Source organism: Sinocyclocheilus rhinocerous, unplaced genomic scaffold (genome assembly GCF_001515625.1).
Source record: "Sinocyclocheilus rhinocerous isolate Xijiao unplaced genomic scaffold, SAMN03320098_v1.1 scaffold4921, whole genome shotgun sequence".
NCBI lineage: Eukaryota > Metazoa > Chordata > Actinopteri > Cypriniformes > Cyprinidae > Sinocyclocheilus > Sinocyclocheilus rhinocerous.
Genome location: NW_015652201.1, coordinates 36,882 through 52,936, shown reverse-complemented (window position 1 = coordinate 52,936; position 16,055 = coordinate 36,882). Strand labels below are relative to the sequence as shown.

General features: G+C 37.4%; 2 protein-coding genes across 25 annotated transcripts in view; both read right to left on the bottom strand.

The window, feature by feature from the left end:
• ogdhb (oxoglutarate dehydrogenase b) overlaps positions 1–5,395 on the bottom strand; it is a 21,834-nt gene extending 16,439 nt beyond the window's left edge. The window contains exons 1-4 of one of the 3 annotated variants that reach the window (XM_016519815.1): positions 5,278–5,395; positions 3,968–4,361; positions 1,914–2,102; positions 777–870 (exon numbers count right to left, since the gene is read on the bottom strand). In XM_016519815.1, the coding sequence (XP_016375301.1) occupies positions 777–870; positions 1,914–2,102; positions 3,968–4,201 (517 nt within the window). In that variant the 5' untranslated portion in view covers positions 4,202–4,361; positions 5,278–5,395. Of the gene's footprint in view, positions 1–459; positions 563–776; positions 871–1,913; positions 2,103–3,967; positions 4,362–5,277 lie in introns of those variants that run through there. The other 2 variants (XM_016519813.1, XM_016519816.1) reach the window with 2 other exon arrangements.
• Positions 5,396–8,319: 2,924 nt separating this feature from the next.
• Positions 8,320–16,055, bottom strand: part of LOC107714100 (calcium/calmodulin-dependent protein kinase type II subunit beta-like) — a 43,913-nt gene continuing 36,177 nt past the window's right edge. For all 22 annotated transcript variants that reach the window (XM_016519823.1, XM_016519837.1, XM_016519818.1 and 19 more), the window contains 4 exons: positions 11,944–12,019; positions 11,607–11,701; positions 11,262–11,496; positions 8,320–10,036 (listed from right to left, as the gene is read on the bottom strand). In XM_016519823.1, the coding sequence (XP_016375309.1) occupies positions 11,264–11,496; positions 11,607–11,701; positions 11,944–12,019 (404 nt within the window). In that variant the 3' untranslated portion in view covers positions 8,320–10,036; positions 11,262–11,263. The remainder of the gene's footprint in view (positions 10,037–11,261; positions 11,497–11,606; positions 11,702–11,943; positions 12,020–16,055) is intronic.

Below are 16,055 nucleotides of genomic sequence, written 5' to 3'. Positions count from 1 at the left end.
TTAATTATGTCCCAACTGGATGCAACAAATGCCTGTTAAAAAATTTTTTTTTTAACTTTAAACCGCATAAACACATTTCATTACACCAAATACACAAAATAATGTTCTTTTTAGCAGCATCATATGACCCCTTTAATGTTTGTGTGTGCTATATGTATATTAGGACTTATTAGAGTACTGAGCTGCCTATTGCAATATTGCAATCAACTGATCAGTGGCAGCTAGGTTTGGAACAAGGCCATCGTCTCCAATATCACCCATTTCCCAAGCAATGTTTATATTATGTTTAACCTGCAAACAAACCACACTCACTGTTGGGTGTGTTTAAATTTTACCCATTGCAAATATCCAAACAGGTCTGGACTACATGCATACTCCAGGTAAGGGAGGACAGCACAAAAATAAGCCATGCCACATAAAAAGATTCAATCATTCTCCAACGCCTGATCAAAACCTCACCAAGTTTATCAGAGGATGTGATTATATCTGCCGGGACGCATGAATCAAGATCTGCATCCATAATTCCCAGAGGATCCAGCTGTGCAACATGGTGCCCCCGAATCTGCAGGGAGTTCCAGAAAAAAGACGTACAGATAGAAAAAGAAAAAGAGGGGAAGGGAGGACAGTATGGACAGTTAAGGAGGTAAGATTGGGTCAGATCGAGTGTGAAAACCACCAGAGAGATGACAGAAGAACAGGGACAGAAGGACAGAGCAATGTTAACACACTGAATGAGCATGCTCCCAATCACACTGAACACCACAAGCAGTTCTCACCGGACTGATGGGACCCGATTGTAAGCGGGGCATTGTCAAAATTAACACAACTGATGCCCAAAGGGTCGAGTTTGGCTATATGATGACCTCTGACCTGTGAACAAGGCAACAGCACTTACAAGCTAACAGAGGAGCGCAATCACAGATTAACTCTTTATATTCAAATGGTCCTAGCATTTTAGTTAATCAAATTAGCCAAGATAATCAATTTTAAAAATATGCCAGGGGTAAGGATATATTTAAATCAATTCTGTGGAGATTTGCAGATAATGATTATGTGTAGAAAATATCCTCTTGTATGAGGAATGAGGATAATATGAGGTCCTCATCTACTTAATCCAAATATTATACCAGCAATATGACTGAAACTTGGAAAGTTTGGAAGGAAGGGCACTATATTTAGGCAGTACACTACCAGCAAAAAGGAGCGCTGACTCGTTCTTTAATCTTTTACAAAGTGAAGTCATCAAAACAATGAAATAACATCAATGTGCACTAATGTTCAAAAGTCTGGGGTTGTTAAGATTTAAAAAAATATATTTTTGAAAGAAGTCTTGCATGCTCACCTAGGCTGCATTTATTTGAATTAAAAAAAAAACTGTAAATATTGTGAAATATTATTCAAATTTAAAATATATGTTTTCCATTTGAATATATTTTAAAACATAATTTATGTGTAATGTGATGCAACTGAATTTTCAGGATCATTACTCCAGTCTTCAGTGTCACATGATCCTTCAGAAATTATTCTAATATGCTGATTTGTTGTTCAAGAAACATTTCTTATTATTAACAATGTTGAAAACAGTTTTGATGTTAAATATTTTTGTGGAAACCGCTACGCATTTTTTTCCAGGATTTTTGATAAATAGAAAGTTTAAAAGAAAAGCATTTATTTAAAATAGAAATCTTTTGCAACATTAAATGTCTGACACTACCAATCAATTTAATGCATCCTAGTTGGATTAAATTTCTCATTTATTTAAAAAAAAAAAAATCTTACTGACCCCAAACTTTTGAACGGTACTATAAATACAGGAATTATTATTAGTACAATAATAAGATGATGGGAAAACAGCAGAAGTAGAGTCCTCTCCTCCAACCTCCTTGGTGAAATTAACATTTTAGCCTTCATACCTGGTAGGCACGGATGAGGGACTGCACGGCAAGGTGGTCTTCCACCAGTTTTTCCACATTAGGCTGAGCTCCAACCAGTGCCTGGGCCTGAGACAGTCCTGAGAGACTCACCCCCACTGGAGGTGGGCTTTGGTAGGCAGAGCCAGGGGGAGCTCCTGTGTTGGCATTACGGAAGAATATGTCCCAAGACTGTTAAGAAAAGAGCAAAGAAATCACAGTAGGAGAATAATAACAATACTTCAAGTGCTGTGCACAGAATACATTTAAAAAAAAAAAAAAAAAGATTCCTTTTAATTTGTTAAAATACATCCAATGATGTACATGAGTCATTCTGGTTTATTAAGATAAAACAGATGCCGACTAGCAGTATTGATGTCTTGCATCATCACACAGGAATCTGAACCATCTACTTTGCTTCATCTTCCAAAGTCTCCAATACAGATGGGAACTGTGGTCACATCTGAGTAAACTGTGGGAAGGGGTCAAACTTCAGTACTGCTTTTCTGAGCAGCAAAACTACACTGGATAAGCTGGATGTTCGGTTGCATAACCGAAGACTTTTGATGCAATCATCTGCAAATCTTTAGGTTCATGCAGGGACAGAAAAGAACAGCAATTTGAACCCTAGACCATGTCTGACCTTGTTCTGCTCATGAGGGCTTACTTTCCTACATATCAGGTCACTGTGATTCAATGACACATCACACAGGACCTCATACTAACCTGATAAATGTCTAATAGGCTTTGAGGAGCTAAAGAGCTCAGTGTGTTAAATTGAGAGAGCCGATGCCGTATCATCTCGCAGCGGGCATAGGAGGGAAGTCTGAAATGTAGTGAAACTGTATACACACTTCCTTCATAGGTTTCCACAAAAATGTAGTTATTTATTTTTGGGGTTATGTACTTCTGCCCACAATTGTCTGTATTTTGTAATTTTATCTTTCGCTGCCCATTTGAAGATTCACTTATACTTTTTCCAAGGCTCATGACGAGTGAAATACTTCCAAGGTCAAAATAGTTAAAGCTAATTTAAACAAAACAAACAAAAAAGTAATATAAATGTGTATAAATATGTATAGTAATATATAAATGTATATACAGACAGTACTGAATGTTCATCTAAAGGTATGCTTAAGTGTGTTGTTCAAACAAATAAAAAAAGATACAAAACTAAATGAAAGGGTAACAGCAAGTTTGACCACTGCACTTAACTTAGCATGTTTCAGTATGATACATTCATCAGTTTCTCAAAAAACATTTAGTTCCAGTTTGAAAACATCCTGGAAACCACACAAGGGCATGTGAAATGGAAAAGAAAAGTCTTACATAACAGCCCTGCAAAGCTAAGTTTACTGTCTGAGAGGGGAAACATTCACATTATGAAACATGGATGTCCTCAAGCATAACCTTGGAGAGCACAGAAGTTCCTTTGCAGTTTACTAGACAACCAAATCAGTTCAGTTAAAAAAAGAATCATTCTAACTGCCTTGTGAACTGAATCAAATGATTCATTTCTAAATATCTGACTCAAAAGTGGACATTTCATTTAGAAAAATCAAGACATTGGTAACTCTTATATCAACCTCTCAAGAAGAATATAGGGCAGATGTCACGATTTTTAGAAAATACCTTGTGCAAAATTCATATGGGTGCTTGAATTGAGTCCTCAAAGAATCACTTTCTGTGCACCATAAATATAGGTTTATATTAAATTGGAAGTAAGTAAATGATGACAGAGTTTTCATTTTGGGTGAACTGCTCTTTCAACACGCAAACAATTACCAATTCACCTTTTAAAAATGAACCTGAAGACCAAAAAGGAAAGTCCTTTGAGAAGTTATTAAGTTGTGATGAAAGATTATGAAGACAATTGTTTTTCTGTAGTGTAACATGCACAGATTAATCTTTCACAATATGAACAAGAATGTGTATTGTGAAAGTAAACAGGGTGAATTTTGATTCCACATGGATTTTAAGCATCATAACTTTGGTATAGCAGCAATGAAGCCAGGATTTCATCACAAAATCCTCTATGCTGAGAGCCGATGTCTTACCTTGTGCACACTCTTTGGGTTCTCCAGCCATGCGTAGTACATTTCTTCCACATAGTTGGAGCTCGTCCCATTGAGAAAAGGCTCAGCGGCGACAGGGGCCGCATAGCACCTAAAGGGCTGAAACGTCCTTAGGGCCCCGGGCGTCACCACTGTCCTCTGTTGTGAGAAACTTGGAGCATTCTGAAAGGCTGTGAGCGGCCGTAGCCGTGCAGCGCATGTCCTTAAGCGATGCATCGCAGTCTTTAAACAAGCTCCACTGCCTCTCCAAACCAACCACGAGAACTAAAGCTCCACGCAGCACTGAATCCAACAGATCCTGGATGTGTTCCTTTAATAAAAGTGCTTGTCCTCCTACTCCTCCACTCAAGGTCTATTCAATTAAAGTCCCAGGAAACTGAAAGTAACACCAGACGAAGCATGTCAATAAATAAGATTAATTAAATTGTGGCAACAGTAAATGTTTAGGAATGAATAGCATGTTGTTGTGCCAGGTCTGTTTTGATCAGAAGTCACGCAAAGGATTCTTCCCAAGCCTGAGACAGTTGCACTTGTGTGCTGTCCTTTAATTTATGAAGACTGATTATATGTGTGGAACAACATTTTTAAACCCTGAAACACTCTAAATGACATCCATATCTCAAAACAGCCGTCATTTCTGCAATAAGAAGTTCAAACACTGTATAAACAAGACACTTGTACTCTGCTTGCATCAGGGACGCTGAACCTGTAATGTGTGTACAGTAAATCAATGGATACCAAAACCTTGTCGAGCATGATACATGACATTAAACTTTTCAACAGTGTGTGGAAAATCATCAGAAATAATTACATAAATGTTTCTTATAGTAAAGAATTTCTGATGTCAACTTTTCATGACTATAGGTGCATAGAAAAAGGCTTTTCTTAACGAATAAGATTTTTAAGAGGTAAAAAATAAATAAACAAATAGCAAAAGAGTCACTAATAAGTTAAAATAAGAGTTTAAAATCTTGGCAGCAGTCAAGGTCTCATGAGTAACGTAACGGACCACACCGGCTAGCTTCAGCTAACACGAGCCAATATCAAAACTCTCTATTAAACCATCAAACATGCGTTTAAACTGCCCATGCCTCAGGGGAAGATAATAAAATAGCAAATTATACCGCTTTAAAAATAAATACTGCATTAACTGTGTCTAATTACAGAGGTTTCTCCTCAGTACCGGCAAGGTTGCTGACAGATGCAGAACTGACTCGCTAACGCCTCACTGACAGAATCATTCAAATCAAAAGCGCTGCGAAACTATAGATAAAAGCGAATCAGATACTTACTCTCAGAGCAGGAGATCCTGTATAGTGCAGTTTAATGTCATAAAACACAAAAATTAAAGGGAAATAGTGAGGTATCAGGAGCAGGACGGGTCTCGTAATCATATAAATGAGTCGCTCGTTTCTAGGCAGCGCGAGTACCAGCTCCGCGTCACGAGCACGCATGACGTCAGCGGCACGGCGCGAGCATTTTTTCTGCACATTTTGTGTAAAGATCAATACATTACGCAAATATTTATCTTTACTAGGAAAATACCATATATATTAAAGAAGTAGTTGGTTCTTAGCAAACCAAATTATATTTTATAAATAACTTGATTATTCATTACCATGGTACATAATTAAGAACCATGGTAATACCATTTTACATATTTACTGTAGGCTACCGTGTAACCTTCGGAAAGGGTTTTGTGCATCTTATACTGCAATTTTGTTTCCTAAAAGAAACACATAAATATAGATAAATTAAAGTTTAATATTTCAGTTTCTGGAAGACTTCAGGAAGAATCATGGATCAGGACAGGTTTTTTGACCTTTAAACTCTTGGAAAGATCTATTTTGTCCTTATATTTAGTATTGTATATGCCTAAGTTTGCGTACGTTTATAAACTAATATAACAACATATGCAATCAAAAACCTGTTTATCAAGACGTTTTGTATGCACAAGACTGCATGCTTTAACAAGTATAACCATAACTTAATGATGAGCATGTAAACAGCCATTGTTGATTCATCTGGCCAGAGTACTGGACAACCGGTGCAAACAACTGTCTGTACTAGGTATTTACACCACAGTTTCCGCTGAACACAAACCGTTTTTAGCGACTCAGCACTCAAAAGTACACACAGTTGTGAAATAAATTCACATGCTGTTTTCTCATATCTTATCAGCTTTCAGAGGCAGCTGGTCATTCAGATAAAGCCTCCTACGTTTATTAGCAAGATCACTCTGTCAGCAGAACAGCATTTAGTTCAGTATACAGTAGATATAAAAACCACCACATAGGTTTTGACATAGTCTTTTTATTGATAATACTGATAACATCTTAATACATTTCCTATAGCACACATAGAGAGAAAAAGAGGGAGAGCACATTGGAAGAACAGATATGAATATTAATGAGAAGAATCAGGAGAAATCCACATCATCCCGTTGTATGATTTGAGATTATAGGCCTATACAAAAAAAAAAAAACCTCTGCAAAGCTGGAAGGCTGATCTTCAGAGAAATGTGAAGCCGTTAGACTTAAGCAAAAGACTACAAAAGACATTAGGAGCAAATGTGAATACTACAAATAGCAATTGGCTTGATGTTGTAAGAGCAGCAATGCGCCACCACGAGAGAAACACAACACTGATTCACTCTTTCACATTATGTGTAACACACTCAAACACACACCAGCTTCCCATTAGTGGCCTGATTAGATTAGATCACTCATCACTTCAACCTACAGGCCATTGTGTTTGGAGAAGAACTCACTTGATAACAGATTAAACACTCACTTGGTGGTTATTCAGTGTATATACATTTAGGTTTCATTAACAATTTGTTAGTGCATTAAGATCGTGTTTCTGTTTTTAAGCAGAAAAGTGGGTGAATTCTTGGAGATCTTGTCACGTTACGCATTGTTTCCAACTAGAACGCTGTGGTAAAGAGCGCCCCCTAAAGGGTTAGACAGCATTTGAGCGAAGCACAAGGAAGGTCGTTGATTAAAATGGCATTGAACACAGACATAATTCGAAGTCCCTTTTGTAGACTGGCAGCCAAAGCAAGATCCATTCCGTAATAAAAACACATGCATAATGTGACCTAGTGTGACAACGCTGCGATTGACCCAAGCTAATAACCACATTATTTCACATTTTCTATGGGTGCAACCAACACTGCTCAAACAACAACAAATGCCTTTACAAAAGCATGCCGTACAATCAGAATAGTTGTTTTACCATGACAGTCATCGTCATTATCATCATTTTTAGACAAAAATAGTTATGTGCACTTACAAAGCTCAGAAAATAGATAGAATCACCAGCATTCAGTATAAAACAAAGAGAATGAAACAAAAAAAGTCACCAAAATGTATTACTGTGAAGTTGAAGTTCATGCAAATAGTTTCCACTTATAAGACAAGTTAACACTATGCAGCGGTAGTTTTTACAAGGTATTTGTTGAGCGGTTTTATTTTCAATTATTGTTTGCAATACTAAACACACTTATAAGAAAGAAATAACAACACTGGTTCGTCGACATGCGGATTGCTGTTTGCGGCGGATGTTGTATTTGTCACCACTTACATAGAGTTTGAAACTCTCATTAAAGTGAACATAAAAGTCACATTTCAGAGTAAAATTCAAGGAATAGTTCACCTAAAAATGAAATTTGGTTAAAAATGGTCTCTCCCTCAGGCCGTACAAGATGTAGATGAGTTTGTTTGTTCATCAGAACAGATTTGGAGAAATGTAGCATTACGTCACTTGCTCACTAATGGATCCTCTGCAGTGAATGGGTGCCGTCAGAATGAGAGTCCAAACAGCTGATAAAAACATCACTATAATCCACACCACTCCAGTACATCAATTAACATTTTAATTTATACATTTTTTAACTTTAATCTATTGCTTCTGGCTAAAATACGAGTCCATAATGCATAATAACACTTCCTCCAGTGAGTGAGACTATCCTCTGTTGTCCTCTCACATCAAAATCCACCGACATATTTGTTTAGAATGGTTTTCACTTGTAAATGGTACTTGATTTGTGCATATTTCACTCCTGATTCAGACAAAATGACTTTTTCACTGGAGAAAACAATATTATGGATTGCTGGAAACAAGGGTAGAAGTTAAAAACGTCTTGATGGATTTGTTAACTGATGGACTGGAGTGATGGATTACTTGTGATGTTTTTATCAGCTGTTTGGACTCTCATTCTGACGGCACCCATTCACTACAGAGGCTCCATTGGTGAGCAAGTGACGTGATGCTAAATTTCTTCAACTCTGTTCTGATGAATGTAGAACTCATCTACATCTTGGATGGCCTGAGGGTGAGTTACATTTTCAGCAAAGCTTTATTTTTGGGTGAACTATTCCTTTAAAATCAACATAAAGCACACTGAGCAGCCTCAACAAAGGTCATGTGACTTCAGGTAGCAGCCCACATTCAGTAGGAGAGAAATCTTTTGACAGGACGTCAAAAACGAACAGTACCAGTTGTCAGGAAGCCCCCTAGTCAATCCACATAAGACTATCTTCCAGTTCTGCTAGACTGAAAGACAGCACTTATAAAAACATCCTTACAATCCGCTGGAAATTCTCGCTCTGTGCGTTATGGCTTTCAACACTTTAATATAGTGACGATGCTTTCACATTCAGGATATCAGTGCCATTGTATTGTAAAACCACACACACGTACACGCACACGCACACTTAAAAAAAAAAAAACACAAAGAACAAAACTGCCTTAATTACACCACATAAATCATATATTAAAAGTTCCTGCGTGTACAGAACAAAAAGAAAACAAAGAATAGCTGTAGGTGCCTGAGTCGAGGTGAATCACAACATTCCTGTGACGACGGTAGAAACACGTTAAAATTCACAGGTTTCTGATCACCGTGGGATCCAGAATGGCTATTTAAATCTCAAACACACTTGGCCAGCGAACAGCAGTAAATTAGCTGCTGCTTTAAATGAAAGGCCCTTAAAAACAACATGCTGTACTCATTCGAAACATCCTACAAGATCCCTTGAGAAAAAGATAAAACCAGATCAGCATTGATTGTCAATAAGAAGGACACATCAGCTGCTGGTCATCAAGGGCCAATACATGAGATTATGCTCTGATTTAAAGACAAACAGCTCTTTTTGAAGGAAATTCAACTTGGCAACCTGCAGATATATACGAGGCGAATCTCAATGATGTGATGCTGTCAGCTGCCTCCAAGAGATCTGATTGGTGACCTGATAATACAAACACTGATCGCGGTGACAGAAAATCTGCTCGCCACCATATTCGCGAGAAAATTGACTGAGTTTTGAATCTTAAAACCACGTGTGCGCTGCTGCTTTTTTACTTTTACCAGCGAGCCGTGAACTTTAACATATACAGCACTGCCGAAATAGACTTCAGATTACCTGAACACCAAAAAAAAATATATATAGTTTTTTAAATCCATGCTTAAAAAAAAGAGAACAAAATAAGTGTTTTAAAACAAAACATCAGTCATTTGACCATCAAATATACAATCTCAAGAACAACAGCAATACTTAGAATCCTGACGGAAGTAATAATCATATATAATCAATAGTAGTAACAATAACAATAAATACAATAATAATGATGATATTTTTATTAAAACATGATCTACTGTATTTGGGAGTACCTGGGCGCAGGGGGCATAAGGCCAGTGAAGACGAGTGCGAAGGACCGTGGATAAGGCGGCAATCGTGCGGGTTATTAGAACTCTAGACGGGAACCTGGAGTCTATGATCGCGCTCGATGATTAATATATGTAATCTTGAGTCTTGGCATAAAGACGTTCGGTCGGGAGCGTGCTGGGTGGACTCAGAGGTGAGGGTGGTTCTGGCAGAGAGATAACTGTCGGTTTGCATGCAGGGGAGGACGGCTGTGTCCAGCGTTGGAAGGCTGGAGGGTTCGGAGCGCTCCGACACTGGACCTCTGCTGCCGTCCTATCAGTCCTCCCTGTCCATCACCTCCGTGAAGGGCACTCGCATCTAATGTATCGCTTGCAGGGCCGCTCTGAAATACAAAAACACAGAAACGCTGTTTTTAATCAGCTCTCACTGAATGTTCTAAAAATATATCAAATAAAATATACATATATTTAAAAATATAAAAAACTATTTAAAATGTTTTTATTAATGTTTATTAATTATTATTATATAGTTAATATGAATTTATTTTAATAATTTATTTGAATTGCTATAAATTACCTTAAACGAGGATTTGTTTTGTATAAAATTATAATACTGTTCAAAAGTTTGAGGACTGTAATATTTTTGAAAGACTTTCTTTTTGAAAGTTTCTTATGCTCTTATGAGCTTTTTTAGTATAACTGAAATAGTATTAGTTTTTATTAATATTTTGAATGAATTTTTATTTTATATTTTCTGTTTTTATTTTAATTTTAGTTAAAGTTTTGTAATTGTCTTGTTTTTGTCATTTTAGTTTTTTTTATATTTTTTTAATATGTCATAATTTAGTTTTTTTTAAATATTTTTTAAGCTGTCTACATATTTTTATATATTTTTATTTCAGTTTTAGTTATTTTAGTACATCAAGTTAAACTAAATGAAAATGAGAAATGTTGCCTTGACAATAAGCAAAGATAAAATGAGTCTATGTTTTTTATATTTTATTTTATTTCAGTTATTGTGCATTTTATTTCAGGTGAAGAAAATGTTTTTATGGTGTCCGTTTCAGTTAACTATTATAACCCTGCTTATGCTTACCAAGGTTGCATCTGTTTGATGAACATACAGCAAAAACAGTAATATTATGAAATATTATTACAAATTTAAATATGTTTTCTATTTGATTATATTTTAAAATATAATTTATTCCTGTATGGAAAAGCTGAATTGTAACATTATTTAGTAAATGCGTCTTTGCTGAATAAAACAAAACAAAACAATAATTTCTCTCGATGAAATCTTAATGATTATGATGTATATTTTATATTTGTTTTTAATTTATGTATTTAACTATGTGCAATCTTGATATAGATTTACACTTTCTGAAGAAAATGTGCATCAGTACTCTCATTCACAGTGCCAGGGTGTTACTGTAAGTTAAAAGAGCAAGTTTTTCTATAGTCTAGTGTCTAGATCTGTTCAGAATCCATTTTGACAACAACCAAAACAATCAAACTCTACTGAGAAACAGATCTGAATCCACACCAAAAGCTCCAGTGTGAAAACAAAAGTAAAAACGTACAAAAAAATGAACAAATCCAAAGCGTCACCTTCACTGGAGAGGGGCAGCCGGCGCACCGGAGCAGTGGAAATGAACGTTCTGCCATTTGGAGTCCCGGCGGTGCCACACGCGGGTCTCCTCCGACTGGCTGCTGCGCGGCCGGCCCTGCCCATCCACAAACTGAGTGAGGCGGATGTAGGCGATGCAGGCGGCCTCTTCTCCAATCAGGTGCACATGAGGGTTCAGGATGGTGGTGTGGATGGGCTTGCTGTTCTTAGAAAGCACTGCGGAGAAACACACACACGGAGAAAGATCATGTGCATGGTGCTACTGCCATTTCCTGTGATTTATAAGACACATAAATGATTTAGTCTTTCTGCTTGAACACACTTACAGTTCTCAAAGTAGAATCTATGGAAGTCCATTCCCTCAACCAGGTTCCCCAAAGCTTCGGGTTCAAAGGATGTCAATCCAGGGTCACAGATTTTCCTGTTACAACGATCCCATTGTGTATTATTATTCAGGTAGCTGCTATATACATGGATAGTTACTTTCATCTTACTCTTAATAAAACTGTTGCTCCACCATGCGAGCAGAACTGACTGTAGAAGAAGACAGTTTACACTAATGGCCGCTATAGTGCTCTTATATTTGTACAATATAGTATGTGTTGGGCCAAAGTGGTTTGTGTCTGTAAGAAAGCATAGCATAACATTGCGTCTGTAACATACGCATAGGCATCAAAGTCCCCATTATTGATGGCTTCTATCAGCTGCTCCGTGATCTTGATGATTTCCTGTTTGCGTGCTGTAGAAGAAAACATGGACACAGGTGAATACACACATACAGTTCATGCTAAGTAGTCCCACCTTAGTTTCAGATTTTTTTTTCACTCAAAATTATGATTATTTAAAAAAAAAAAAAGTAAATACTTTTTACGTAAGATATTGGAATATTTTCATCTTTACATTAAAAGACATGTGAATTAAAGACCCAATAAATACGAGGTGCTTAAAATGGACCAAAAAATAAACAAAATCAAAATGGACAATATATCACAGCCTTTATTAATCTTAGGTGTAAGTATTTTTTAAATAAATCTTTTATGCTGCATTTATTTGATCAAAAATACAGTACAATTGTAATACTGTGAAATATTATTACAATTTAAAATAACTGTTTTCTATTTTAATGCATTTTATAATGTAATTTATTCCTGTGATGTAAAGCTGAATTTTCAGCATCATCACTCCAGTCTTCAGTGTCACATGATCCTTCAGAAATCATTCTAATATGCTGATTTGCAGCTCAAGAAACATTTCTGATTATTATCAATGCTGAAAACAGTTGTGCTGCTTAATATTTTTGTGCAAGTCGTGATACTTTTTTTTTCAGGATTCTTTGATAGACAGAAAGTTCAATGCATTTAATGCATCCTTGCTGAATAAAAGGATTAATTTCCTTTACAATCTTACTAATAACAAACTTTTTAGCAGTAGTGCATGTTCCGCCCCAACTTCCTGTCTCAACAGGAAATACATCAGCACAGGAAAGAAAATTGTGCATTCATGGGTTCTTTAAAACTATAGACTGACAGAGCCAAAGCTAACTGTTCCTCTTTGTTGTACAGGACATGAACAGACAGATGTCAACCTTAACCAAGAGTTAACGCTCTGAAACTCAGGCAGAGGTCAGAAAGGTCACACCCTCCTGACTCCAGACCTGAGAGGCTGAGAGAGGTTTAACACACACCAGCTCTGCTGTGGACTTACCTAGTTTCTCAGTCATGATCTTCAGTCTAGACCTTCATCCATTCCTCCTCAATACTCTGACTAAGCTCTCTCTCCTGATGAAGTTTGTACGCTCACACATGCACAGACTCACAAAAACACTCATCTAATCAACATCTCCACCACTTTCCTCCTCCTTGTCTTCTTCTGTCTTTTCCTTGTTAACCGCATGGAGCTAGTTGAGCTATTCCTGGATCCTTAGATACGGCTAACTTCTCATTTCCTCACCCTCACTCACTCCCTCCCTTCATGGCTTCCTGCTCCACTTTAGAGGAGCTTAGCGGCCCCGACACGTCCTTCAGTTTCTCCTTGTCAATCTGACACCGCAGGACTGATCTAAAGTCTCTAACTGTGGCTTCAGCTTTGATAAATGCCCCACGTCCTTCAAGCGGATATGTATGGAAGTGCATCACAGTTCTGTCACAAACCAGACTCCGTCAATGTCACTTCAGATGCTTAAATGCTGTTTTTATCAGGGAAAACTGCCTCCTGCTACTTCCGAATGTCATATGTTGGTTTCAGGGTTGATGGGAATTCAGCTGCAGACTGTTAAGGGCCTGATATACTCATGAAGAAGTTCTTTTTCATTCCTCGCTTAGCGGTAAAAAATGTTTGATATAACCGAGCAGCCGTATACTGTCCGACACCACACACACTGCTGGGAATGGCGTTTAGATGAATATGAATATGCTGCGCACTCTCCTCTCAATAACAAAATAAACAACAAAAATTACAGTGGAGAGAAAACAGCATTTGATCATAGCGATGTGGATATGTTTGTACCAGATCTGCAATTCGGCAGTCTAGTCACATCACGTTTATTTATATAGCCCTTTATACTAGTGGTCAGCTGATATATCGGCCGATATCTGGAATTTTTCATTATCGGCATGGGCCAAAAAGTTTTTCTGTTTGGAGATGTGTCCAAAGCGGACTTTTATTTTAATAGTGCACAGGACTTTTATTTTGACAGCACTGAGAATGTCAGCATCTGAGCCAAAGTCACTTTAAGGCACGCCTCTCGGGCATGCAAGTGCAGCTCCTATCTCGTTGAATGGGGAAATATCAAATTCTCCAAAACTGCTTGCCAAGCTTGCGATTCAATTTTATATTTGAAATCACCAATGAAATCTGACAACAACAATCTCATAAATGTTGTTTATTATATATATGTTGTAAATGTATATATATGTTGTAAATGTTGCTCAAATAGCGTTAAAAAAAGCTTATTTCTCAGGCTAGACCAGCCAGTGCGCATGCGCAGTCCTGAGCGCACGTCTCAGAATGCTGACTGTTTCTATAGCAACCGGGACTTCTAACAGCAGCTGCAGTGACACGCTGACTTTCCCGATTAGGGATTGGCTCTTTTGCTCAGAAGGCGGGGCTTCGTTCGATAGAGCGGCCATATTGAGTGTTGCATTTTTCCCCATTCAAAACTATACGAGTGACACGTCTTGGGTCTTTGTCTGAGCGCACGGAACTCCCATTCTCCATCTTTAATATACTGTCTCTATTTAACAGTTGTAATAATTAATTAGTAGACAGAAGAACTGTTAAACAAAGAAAGTAAATTTATACCAAGAATTGTAGCGTTTCTTTTTCTATTGTTAGTACTGATAGCAGTTGTCATCTAAATAGAAGTTTATTTTACAGATGTATTTTTTTAAAATCAATTTTATATATTTAAACATTTTCAAATTATTTTAAACAAATTTCATTTCAGCAGTTATGCTTGTGCTTTTACTATATTTAAATTAAATTTTTTACAGTGCATAGGACTTTTATTTTGACAGCACTAAGAATGTCAGCGCCTGTCAGTTCCTATTCAGAGTTCCAAATAATGTAAAATAAATATAAATTTAATTTCCGCAATTATGCATGTGCTTTTACAATCTTTAAATTAAATAGTGATATAATTTATTTCGGTTTTATATCGGCAACCCTGCTCTCAGCAGCAATCAAAAAAATCCTTATCCGTCGACCACTACTTCATACAACACACAAGGTTGTATAAAGCAAGCAGCTTTACATTCTTAAAGGGGTCATATGATGTTGCTAAAAAGAACATTATTTTGTGTATTTGGTTTAATGAAATGTGTTTATGCGGTTTAAGGTTAAAAAAACACATTATTTTCCACATACTGTACATTATTGTTTCTCCTCTATGCCCCACCTTTCTGAAACGCGTTGATTTTTACAAAGCTCATAAACACACAGCATCTTCACAACATGGCGGCGGTGGCAGCAACAATAAAGTTACGCCTTCTTTTTTTGCGTGAAAATTTGGGCGGCGTTATGCAAATATTCCCTCATCGTGACGTAGAAATGTGAGGGGCGTGTTTAAACGAGGCGTTTTAGGAGGGCGTGGACCAGTCTTAACTTTTATAAAGAATATCTCTTTGGGTTTGAGACCAAAGAGAAAGGAAAACTTGGAATCGCATCATATGACCCCTTTAAACATGAAAAAACTGTGTCAGTGTCACTTTAGATAAGCATTGCAGAATTACAATTTCTACTATGAAGCAGCTCAACAGAGTGTTCAAGTTTTTAATTGCATATGACCTCAATGGACTTAACAAAAGAAATGAACCAGAGAAGATTTCCACGTAAAAAGAAAGAAGGCAGAGCAACAAAGCCACACTAACATGTTACATAATAGCCATGGACCAGTGGTAGTTGGAAACGGTTTACCAGCCAGAGCAAGATGTTTTGAACTTCCAGACAACTCCATACAAACTTTGCTTGAAATGATGCCACACCAGTTTGTTTTTCAATTTCGTTAGAAGTATATCAGGGTCTTTAAAGTGCAACGTGGACTTGACCTTATGCTATAAGCACACACACTATATACTCACTCTGTGCAGACACAGAGGGGGTCGGGGTCGGGGGGGAGGAGGTTTGGGGAGGGGGGACTGAGGTTCGTGAGGAAGGTGACTCCGTCTGAGGTTGCGGGACAGGTGCACGGCCCACACAGCTCACCAGATCTGTGAACCGGGATGAGCGGGTTGGGAAAGGGAGGAATGCATTAACACACCATGAGAGACAGAGAGGGG